This window comes from Mastigoproctus giganteus, chromosome 1, assembly GCF_048544385.1.
Source record: "Mastigoproctus giganteus isolate SK-2022 chromosome 1, ASM4854438v1, whole genome shotgun sequence".
NCBI classification, from domain to species: Eukaryota; Metazoa; Arthropoda; class Arachnida; order Uropygi; family Thelyphonidae; genus Mastigoproctus; species Mastigoproctus giganteus.
This window is the reverse complement of record NC_143575.1, coordinates 189,431,059-189,443,321: the sequence shown is the minus strand read 5'-3', so window position 1 is coordinate 189,443,321 and position 12,263 is coordinate 189,431,059. Positions and strand designations below refer to the sequence as shown.

At 35.1% G+C, this 12,263-nt stretch overlaps 1 protein-coding gene across 1 annotated transcript in view; it reads left to right on the top strand.

The window, feature by feature from the left end:
* Window positions 1-12,263, top strand: part of LOC150091384 (transcription initiation factor TFIID subunit 12-like) — an 85,941-nt gene that overhangs the window by 50,601 nt on the left and 23,077 nt on the right. Inside the window, exon 5 of the mRNA XM_090383611.1 lies at window positions 365-479. Coding sequence (XP_090239737.1) covers window positions 365-479 — 115 coding nt within the window. The remainder of the gene's footprint in view (window positions 1-364; window positions 480-12,263) is intronic.

Here is a 12,263-nt window from a genome sequence, read left to right as displayed (position 1 = left end):
CAATAGTTTTTCTAGTGATGAAATGTTTTTAGTTTGAGTTTCTTGAAATAATTCCATAATATCTCTATATACAATTTTTTTAATTAAATGTTTTTGTTAATAAAATTATTAAATTTTTTTTTTTTTTCTTCACTCATTGCAAGTTGCTAGTCTAGCAGAAACAAAACTTTGGGACTTATCTTAGTATTTTGCATTGTTTAAAAGTTTGGAAAAGTTTTACCTATGATTTTGTTTATTTTATTTTATTTTTTTTTTTTTTGTATTAAACAGTATATTAAAACTTAATTTTTAATATATTTTTCAGGTACAGAAAAAAAAAATTTCAAATGTAATTATTATTATTTTTTTTTTCACCCTCCTGTAGTTACTTCTTCAAATTGCAGATGACTTCATAGAAAATGTAGTTACCACTTCTTGCTTGTTAGCAAAACATCGTAAATCCAGCACTTTGGAAGTTAAAGATGTTCAGTTAAGCCTTGGTTAGTATCCTCTTGTTTTATGGTGCAGTTTGAATGTAAGTATATGCTTAAACAAAAACAGTGGAAAGTAACATGGCACAATATAACAATGCAGAAGCACCTCTTGGCTTCAAGTTTTTCTCCCATCTCACAGTGGCCATCTGGATGAGTAGATTTATTTAGCTGAAATTATATATGTGAAATCTTAACTTTTGTCAATCATTAATTTTTGGTACACATTGAGTAACTTTTAGCATGGCTGAGCAGATTTTAGTGTAGTATGAATAGTCGTCTTATTTTAGGGTAGTTTGTTAGGATTCCATGGTCCACTTATTTATGTTCAATTAAATTGAGTGTAGATCACTTAAATTATAGAAATGCATCTTGTCTTTTCTTTTAACTTGTTACAAATGTGAACTGACATTTCTGTGGCGATAATTTTTTTTAATTTTATTATTTTTTTTTTTAATAAAAGCCTCAAACATGAAAAGTATTAGAAGCTATAGTACCTATCCCTTGCTATATGAGCAATTGCTATAATTTTTTTGTTTATACAAGATCTGTATTTGCAGAGGTGGTTTTTTTTTTTCTTTTTATATTAAACTAAACTAGCATTTTCACTCTGAAGTCTAGTGACACTAGTGTGTTTTCAGTACCTGTTGGCAAGTTTCATGTTTGGAGCTGAAATATTTCTGCCAGTAGCATTCATTGTGTTTACATTACTTCATCATTAAGTAAAAATCATGCATGATTTTTACTTAATGTCTGGATTTAATGTCTCATGGGATCAGAAGCAATTCTGTTAGTAAAATGAAGAACTGTGAATTATTATTATTTTAATTTTTTAACAGGACTGGGGCTTGTTACTCATAATTCATATTGAGATTTATATGTAAAAGTGTGTATTTGTGGATGGTTGGTTTTGCATGTTTGAGTTGAAATACCTAGGATTAACTCTGGGGGGCTTCTGCTTGAGATTAGCTAGCTTGAGACACAACATTGATTGAAGAGGATTTTTAAGGATTCCTTCAGTTGTTAGTTGAAATTTCACCCATATGTTTCAAAATGAGTGACAGATAGTGATATATCATGTTGTCTAAATTCACAGAAGGAAAGTAAAGCAACTGTTAAAGTAACAGAAAAAAAGTTTACAATTGCTGAGAAAAGAGAATAATCAAAATATAACTGTACAGCTCATCCTGCTGTAATGTGCCATCTTACAACATGCTTTTCAAGTTGTATGCTTATTTATTTAACATGTTTGCCATTATGCACATGAAATCCATGTGCCACTATATTTAAATGTAAGTATACACTTACACTCTTTCTCAGTAGCATCGTTTTAGTTTATGAGCATGTGTTGTGTAGCTTGCAGTATTATATATTTTGTTTGTAAAAAAATTATATAAATTTCCTATATATATATATATATATATATAAAATATTTTGTATAATATAGAAGTTAATTCAAGCAGACAATACCAAGCTGGATTTAAAGAAATGTAAGGGATATATATACACACACACACACAAACACACATAAAACTTATCGTTGTCTACCTACATTCTAGATGACTTCAACTGGGGCCAATCAGACTGAAGGCAAAAAAGACAAGGAGTTCTCTTTTTCTGTAATTAGCATTAGCAAGGCATACGATGCAAGAAAGCAGGCTTATGCACCATCAAACAAAAAAAAAACCCACTTCCCATTTCACCCATACATTTATTTAGGCTATCAACTTCCACAACAAAAGATGGAAATTTGCCTTTATCCGCTGGCTAAAGGCAAATTTCCACACATCTATTCTACAACTGTCTTTCCTCAATTTGAATCTGTGCCCCCTCAGTTTTTTAATCTGAGCAAGAGAAAGAATCCCATCAGCATTCAGCTTGCTCAAGCCATTCAAGTCCTTATATACCTCAATCAGATCACCTTGCAGGTGCCTACTCTCTAGGCACTGCAATTTGCAGAACTTAAAAAGCCTTTCTTGGTAAGAGGACCCTTTTGTTCCCCTCACTAATCTTGTTGCCTTTCTTTGTACTCGTTCTAGCAACTCTACATCCTTCCTAAAATGAAGCCTCCAGACCTGTACACACTGCGCTAGTTAATGTGTACAGGTCTGTGTACCTGACCATTGCCTTGTATAATGGGATAATCACCGCTCTGTCCCTGCTAGCAAAATTCCTATATATCATTGACAGAACTCTATGACCTGCCCTGGCAATCCATCTGCACTGCTCAGCGAACTTCATATTCGACTACACAATTACCGCCCAGGTTTTTTTCACTTTCCACTTCCTAAGTGTAGTACCACACAGTTGGTACGTTTCTCTTCGGTTATTGCTACCTATATGCAGTACTTTGCATTTGTCAAGGTTAAACTTCAGTTGCCACTTCTCAGTCCAGCTACCCAGGTTATCTAGATACTTTACTGTCGTTAACAACCCTACCAACCTTTATATCATCTGCAAACTTGGCCATTAAACCTGATATACCTTCATCAGTATCATTGATAAATATACAAAACAACAATGGGCCCAACACTGAACTCTGGGGAACTCCAGTAATAACATTTGTCCACGAAGAGCAGTGTCCATTGATTACCACTCTCTGTCGTCTCCCACTCAACCATCCCTTTATCCATTATAGCAACTTACCCTTAATGTGATATCTCTCCAATTTGTACAGCAATCTTCCATGTGCAACAATATCAAAAGCTTTCCTGAAATCCAAGTATATGATATCAAAATTATTTTTGGCATTCAGTTCCTTTGTGACCACATCATAGTATCCAATCAAATTGGTCAGACAAGACCTCCCTTTAACAAACCCATGCTGTCTTAACTATTACTGCAGTCTTGTCTAGATGATCCTGCACTGCTTCTTTAACCAGTGATTCCATTATTTTCTCCGGAACACAGTTAAATTAACAGGTTTATAGTTACTTGTGTCACCTTTTGTACTCCCTTTGTGAATTGGTGATACATTTGCACACCTCCAGTCCATGGGAACCTCCCCTGAGTCCAAGGAAGCTCTCATAATTATGGCTAAGGGTGTGCTTACTTCCTTTGCTGCCTCCTTTAATATAACTGGATTGATCCGATCCACCCCGGGTGCCTTTTTTATGTTTAACTTCAACAATTTCTCTTCCACTTTGCTCTCAATTATTGCAAAATCACATAGCCCCCTGTTAGAATTTGATAAACTTCTGGCCCTCATGTGTGAATGTAGATGCAAAATATTCATTCAGTTTATCAGTTACCTGAGCATGATCATCAATAGTCAAGCCATCTATGTTAAGTCCAATTTGATTCATCCCTTTCCTTCTAGAGTTTACATAAGTAAAAAACTGTTTGCTGTTTTTCTTTGCATCCTTTGCCAAGGATTTCTAGTAATCTGCCTTCACCTTCTTAACTTTGTGACTTGATTACAGACTAGTTTATATCTGCCATAGGCTTCTGTATCACCTAATACTTTATATGCATCCCATACATTTTTCTTCTCTGCCACGAGCCTCGTTAATTCATGTGACATTCATTTAGGCCGAAACCTTGAACAGTATTTCTTAGTTGGAATGAAAGGCCTAGTAGCCTCCAAAATTAAGTCCCTGAAGGTTTCCCATTTAGAATTCGTTGGTTAACATCATCAGTTTATCCCACTGTACAGAATTTAAAAACTATCTGAGACCTCTGTAGTCACCTTTATGGAGGCAAAAGTCCTTCCCTTTAGCCTTGATGGTAGTTACATCTTTAAGTAATTCCCCCATCAGTACATTGTGATCACTGCCACCCAGTGGTTCCTTTATCTGTAAATTCTTAATGCATGAATAATCGCTGCTGATAATCAAATCAATAGTATTACTCCCTCTGGTTGCTTCTCGAACATGTTTCTGTAGAAAACTGTCATCCAATAAATCCACAAAAGTCTTGCTAGTGTGTGAGTAATCAACCCACAAGTTCCAGTCGATATCTGGAAAGTTAAAATCTCCCATTATAAGACATTCTGATTTACTGGCCCACTCTATTTCTCTGCACAATTGCTCATTAGGCCTATAACACAATATGAGTTGTCTACATATTCCATAACTAATGTGAAATTTCATTCCCGTACACCAGAGGTGGAGCCTGGAATCTGAGGAAAGACACTATGGTTGAAAAAGTTGAGTTTCGATCAGTGATCAAGTTCCTGCATTTGCAGGACAAGAAAGCTCAGGAAATTGATGAAGAAATGAAAGCTGTGTATGGGCAGAATTGTTCATCCTATGACACTGAAAAAAAGTGCAGTCATACAAATGTCTTTGACGAGCCAAAGAAAGGAAGGAAGGTCAACATTCACAGACAGCAAGATGGTGCAAAGGTTCAACAGTTGGTGCTGAGTGACAAACATGTGACAATTTATGGGTCTGCCCACAGCATTTTACATGACCACCTGCACATGTCTAAGGTCTCCGCACAATGGGTTCCAAGATTGCTGATGCCTTTGCAGAAGCAATGTTGAACACAATGTTCTCACCAACTGTTGGATTTGTGCTACTGTAGCACCCACCCTATTCTCCTGACTTAAAACAATCACACTTCTTGTTTCGAGAAATGAAGAAACTATTGCGTGGATGCCACTTTGATTCATCACAGAAGTCATCAATGAAGTGGAATAGTGGTTTTTAGGCAAAAATTGGGGACTTCTACGATCAAAGCATTAAACAACTAATCCCTAGAGAGGAGAAATATCTTACTATATGTGGAGAGTGCATAGAAAAGGAGTAAAGTTCCTGTGCAGTTTCACCTTTCTAGGGCTATTATTTCTAGGTAAGGGTACAAATGTTTTGATATCCCCCCCCCCCCAATATACTCTCCAGTACTATATTTTCAGCATTTTGACAAACCACTCTTGCAAGCAAATCCAAATATGTGTCAATGTGCCAATGATTTAAAGTTGTTTATTATTTCCAAAGTCTGTGATGGTATTTACAAAGTTAGCCATGATGCGAATTTACAAATGTATAGAATTACCAAGTATCTGAAAGAACTCAATTGGACTATCAATGCAAACAAATTTGCTCAAATAACTTATTCCTTACAAAAACCCAAACCACATAAAAATTGCATCTAACTCAATTCAAAATGTCTATGCCCACAATGGCATAGGGGTAGTTTTCGTTTAGGAAGTGACATAATGACAAGAAATGATGGAAGTGACATATTTGCATCATGTCAGCATTGCATTTTCGTGACAAATTGGTTTTACTGCAGTCCGAAATTTAGTGGGTGCCACCAAAGATATTTTCACATTAAAAAAAAAAAAAAAGTAGGGGAAAAAAGCTACATAAGGTAATGGAATCTGATCACCATAAGTTGTTTTCACACAGTGACGCACGCTGGCTTGCAAAGGTTGAATTATATGAGCTTCTTTTATTTTATATTTTCATTAAAGGAATTTGAATTTTGTACCTGCACCATTTCTTGAAATGGTGCAGTGACTGCTTCAATATATTCATAATCTATATCACTGAAAGACCAAAGCATTTACAGCCATAGACAAAATAACTTTTGGACAATAAACAGGCAAGTTTTCAAAATTTTTGCTTGTCATAAATTGGAAATGCAGCAATTCAAGTTTGACTGGCAGTTCAGCCATTTCCTTGTTAATTACAATATCGGTTAAAACTGACAACACCATTTGAAGGCAAGTACTGTGAATTGCAGTTGATTGGAAAACTGAACTGAAAAGCATTCAATTTTTTTTTGATGAGTCTCTTAGTTACACCAACACCTCCTAATAGGTAACTCCTCCCAAGGTTTTTGAAGTGAAAGGCATCTGCTCTGGGAGAATAGTGCTAAAGTGAACAAGTTCTAAGTGAACTGCATTATAGTTGGAGACACCTGTATATCACATTTCAAAAGTCAAGCTGTTTAACTGCTTCTATTATTTTTTTACAAATTTTATTATTTAATTATTATTTTAATGTCAATATGTCCCCCTCCCAAGTTAGAAATCAGTTATGGTGAATGTAAGGTACATTTTTTATATCCTATTATGTATACAGAATTTAAAAATAATAATATTAACATGGCTGAGTTATCGAAATGATTAGGTTAGTCTTCTGGGGAACGGGGAGAGGTGTCAAAGATGAATAAAAAGGAGAAGGCCAGCATTAGAGCACTACAGTAGAACTTCAATTGTCCGTCACGCTATTTACCATCAGTCTCTGTTAACCGTCACTTAACCCCAGTACACCATAATGCATTGTGATATTAGTGCCATGTGTCACTCATTCTTTATATACAACTCACTGTATACCGTTGCACTTTAACCTCTTATTTTTATTTAGTAAACCCATTGAAATGATGGCGAAATGTAAGTGAGTAGTGTTGGGATTATCACAAAATATTAAAAAAATAAATCATCTAAGAAAAAGTGAAAGTGCTACAAGTTTATGGTTTATGGAATAGGAAGAACAACAGTAAATGATATAAAGCATGATGCAGACAAAATTTAAAACTGCATGTCAAAAATGGAAACCATTTATGGTAGAGTGTTTAGTGTCAAACGGCACCAGGGGTTTCTGCTACCACTGACAGTAACGTTACAAGTCGTAAAACAATGAAACTTGCTAAAAATGAACAAATGGATACTGCAGTGTTTCAATGGTTTGTTCAAAAACGTAACCAAGGAATTCCATTGTCGGGACTTATAATAATCGAAAAAGCCATCAAAATCAATAAAAAACTAGGCAGAGATCCTTCATTCCTAGTATTGGATGGTTGGACAAATTTAAGTTTTGCCATGGTATTTGACAGTTGTCGATCCAAGTGCAGATAGTGCAACAATTTCTGTTGAAAAACTACACAAGGAAATAGCTGAACAAAGTCTGATTAAAGACCAAATATACAACTGCAATGAGACTGACCTTAACTGGAAGGCACTACCTCAAAAGACACTGGTCTCAATGACTGACTGATCATATGGCCCCAGGATAAAAGATTGCATCACTATAATTGTATATGCTAATGCCAGCAGTAGTCATAAATTGCCTTTGGTTGCTATAGGATAACCAAAAAAAAGGCCTAGATCATTTAAAAATATTAATTTAAATGCTTTGCCAGTTAAATATTTCTCACAAAACCCATGAATGAGCCAAGATATATTTCATGATTGATTTCATAAGATATTTGTACCATGTGTAAGTCACATTTGGCATCAAAAGGTTTACCACAATATGCAATGCTATTGATGGACAGTGTGCCTACTCATCCCATACACATATGCGATTTTAAAAAGTGATGATGGCAAAATATCATGCCACTTTCTGCCAGCAAACATGACATCTCTCATTCAACCTATGGACCAGGGCATGATTTAGAGTATGAAATGTCATTATTGCAAAATATTCATTCAGGAACTTGTTTCAGCAGAAAATAAATTAGATGTGATAAGAGTTTTGGAAAAGCTACACTATAAAAGATGCAATTTTCAATGTCGCTCATGCCTGGAATGATATTCCAGTTCAAACAATACAAAGAAGCTGGAATAAGTTGTGGCCTGAAATATATTCAAGTGATACAGAAACCATTCCAAAAGAAACTGAAATTTTGCAGTTATGTTTGAATGTTTCTGGTTTTAAAAATATTTCGATGGAGGAAGTAAATGATTGGCATTCTCAAGGTTGAATAATGAATGGACAAAATGGATGGATTTCAGATGCAAAATTTTAGACGACAATAAAATTGTTCAAAGAGTGATGACAATTTTGGATGATTTCTGAAACTGAAGAAGAAAATGCTGCTGATGGAACAACAAACATAATTAGCCGCTGTGAAGCTGAAACTATATTGTCAAAGTGCTTTGAATGGTTTGAACTACAAGAAGCAGCAGATGCTACGCAAGTGTTACTTTTGTGTAAAATTCGTAGCATTGCCTCCCAAAAGGCTCGAGGGGTAATGAAACAAAAGAAATTAGCTGACTTTTTTAGAAAAGAAATTTAATTATGTAATACTGTTTTCTTTTAAAGTTTTTATGACATTACTAGACAGAATATTAAAAATAGGTATCTACTATGATTATTTTGATGACCCAGTAAAAAATAAATTAAATTTGATTAGGTTATGTAATAAAATAAACAAGTTAGATGATCCGGTCTATTGTATATATAATATTTTTAATGTACACTAGGGGGCATTACCCCCCCCCCCCCCGAACATACCTTTCTGCATAAAATGTAGACGTATGACGGATTAAGTCAAATCTTTTCTGCATAAAAGACACACCTGTCAAAATGCACTGATCGATATATAATTAGGAAATGACATGTAATTATTTACCTCTGCATTTGTAGACGTAATTGCCCCACTCGTTTGTACCATGTGACCCAAATCTCTATCCTCCTATTGGTTACCCTACCATGTGGCATTCTCAAGGTTGAATAAATATCACTACCTAATTATTTACCTGTGTTTACATAGGTCACTTAAGAAAAGGCCTAAACTTTGGGTTCCATAATGCATGAGGAATATTGTTGCATCCGAAAGAGCAGGACTAAAATATTTACAAACTATACAAAATACTAAACTATTTACAAATATACAAACTATATCGGGACAATGGGTCCCTGCATCAGCTGACGTTAATATACAAAAAATGTTACAATGGAACATCAAGTGATGATGGGTGTGGTCATGTATTAGACACCGAAGCACATACACAAGGTTGGTGAACGTTATGGAGGCAGTTGCCTTGCAATGCAACAAACATTGGCTTGCATCCCATGTATGAACTCGACATTGTTAACAGCAGGTGTCTGACCAATTTGTGTTCCTTCCATTCAACGTTCACCAACCTCGTGATTGTGCTTCGCACAACCACGCTCAGCATCATTTGATGTTCCATTGTAGCATTTTTTGTATATTATTATCAGCTGATGAAGGAACCCATCATCCCAATATAGTAGAGGAATGATTGTAAATAGTTTTTTCTAAATATTTGTGTAGTTTTGTTTGTTGTTTTCATCTGTTCGGTCACAGCCAATTTTCGGAGACTTTCTTTATGGGCAAGCTGCCTCCGTGCTGTCTGGTCTTCAACAGCTTCAAGTCGTTTGTGCTCATGCCAATGTCGGTCTTGGTGTTGACCCAGCATGTTCTTTGCTGATCTCTTGTTCCATTGACCTTTCCTAACATTATCAATTTTTCCAATGAATTGGATTGCATTATGTGACCGAAATACATCAATTGTAGCTTGGTGATCTTCACTTCACGTGATTTTTCTGAGATTCTTGAGCTCGTTTATAAAATTTTCCAGTGAAAAATCAAAGAATGCTCTAACAGCCAAAACAGAATTATTGTAAATATTAACTTTCCATGATTATAAATACTCGATTACACTATACCCGAGTTTCACAACCAAATTATGATATTAGGGTCATCAAAATAATCAATAAATGATTATTTTGATGACCCAGTAAAAAATAATTTATTTCTGAAAACTTCAGATATGAAGTTTTCTGAGCAATGCAGATAGGCTGCAAGAGCAGGTCATGGAGTTTTGTCAATTATATACAGAAATTTTGCTAGCAGGGAAAAGGAGGCGATTATCCCTTTGTATAAAGCAATGGTCAGGTCATGCCTTGAGTACTGCATACAGGTCTGGAGGCCTCATTTTAGGAAGGATGTAGATTTACTTGAACGTGTACAGAGAAGGGCAACAAGATTGGTGAGGGGAATGAAGGGGGATCCTCTTACCAAGAGAGGCTTAAGTTCTGCAAATTGCAGTGGCTGGAGACTAGGCACTTGCGAGGTGATCTGATTGAGGTGTATAAGGCCTTGAATGGGTTGAGCATGCTGAATTCTGATGGGGTTGTTCCACTTGCTCAGATTACGAACCTAAGGGGGCATAAATTCAAATTGAGGAAAGACAGTTGTAGAATAGGTGTGCAGAAATTTGCCTTTAGCCAGTTAATTGCTGGAAAACACTTCCATCCATTGTTGTGGAAGTTGACAGCTTAAATAAATTCGAGAATGAACTAGACAAATTTTAGATGGAATGGATGTGTAGTTTTTTTTTTTTTTTTTTGAGCAAGAAAGCAAGCTCATATGCTTGCTTTCTTGCATCACATTCCTCTATTACATCTATCCCTATATTTATTTTGTCTGTAAATTTTGTGTGTTTTTTGGACAAAAAACCCCCTTTTCTACTCTGGAGAATAACTCAGCCCCAGAGTGGAAAAGAGTCCATTAAAGTTCCTCGCATCATCGACTGGATTTGAACCAGGCCTTTCCACCTGGTGTGGGAAAGACGGTGAAGATACCACTGTGCTACCCATGCAGACACTAGTTTCACAAAAGAATTTAAAATAAACACCTTAAAACCATGTGTATAAACTAAACTAGCAAGAGCACATATAAAAAATCATCACAGCTAACTGCCATTGTTGGCCACGTAATTATTTACGTAGCCAACAAAATGACCTATGTAATTATTTATCTGCGCATTTGTAGTAACATAATTGCCCCGCTCTCTTCTCCCGTTGGCTCGAATAAATATCACTAGGAGGAAAACTTTTTTTTTTAATGGAGAGAGAGAGAGAGAGAGAGAGAGAGAGAGAGAGAGAGAGAGATTCTGTTATCCATCATGGTCTCAGCCATACCCTGGTGGATAATCAAAGTTCTACTGTATCTTATGTTAAAAATCAGATTAGTGTCATTCGTTTTAGTTCATTCCATTAAGTTATGCATTTATTTCAACACTAATTATAATTATCTTTTTATCAAAATTGTTTTTTTAAACATTTTAATAAGTGATTAACCCACTTGAAAATCTTCATGTGGGTTACATTGGAGTTACTAGCACGATCACTGGGTTCTTTATTTTTCTTCCCCATTCATGGTCAAATTAGAAATTATTTTTTCATCAGCAGTTTTTTGATTTTCATATTTTGTGGGCCAGTCTTTCACATGAGATTAACCTGTGCCGTTCACAACATTCTGTATTTAAATGGCCTTCTGTGATATAATTAACTCTTGATTTAGGATATGATAGATTTAAATTTTATCGAAGCCAGCCACGTTTTCTGACAAGATTTGAAAGTTTAATGGATTGTATTTAGTCCAGCAATTCTACTGGTAAACAATGTCTTTTAATGGTACATTGTTGGGGATTTAAAGGATGTACTAGGACATTATCAATTAAAATAAGAGCTGTTGTGAAAAGATTTTGGCTCTCAAGGAATTTCTTCCTTTAGGAACAAATTGAGTTAGGAACTGTCTTGAAAAGAAGTGTTTATTACTGGGAACTCTATATTACCTGTAGATAGAATTAAGCACTCTTTGCTTTCCTTTTATCCTGCTTCTATTTTAGCTGCCAAGTGTTGTTTTTTTTTTTTTTTTTTTTAATTATTTTGACCGGATTTTAATAAACAGTTTTGTAATAATTAAAAAATTTGATGAGGAGAGCAATCACTTTAACAATTTTTAAAAATTCTTATATAAATTTTAGGATGGCAGGGGCATTCCCTGAAAGTGGTGGTTGTTAGTTGTCAAATTCCATGCTCCTAGCCTGCCTGCACTAGCAGAAAATGTTTTGACACCATGTAAATCCTGGTTGACTTTCAAAGGTTTTAAAGCTTTTAAAATTGGTCTAGATAAGTAGCCTTTTTTTCTTTGAAACAGGAACTATACAAAAGAGAATTCTTTTTTTTTTTTTTTTTTCCTGCAAATTTAATTCTGGAATGTGAAGTTGAAACTTTGCTTGAAAAACACCAATCTTCAATTTTGGAATAGTTATGCACTCATTCGGTCAATCCCATAAATCTAATG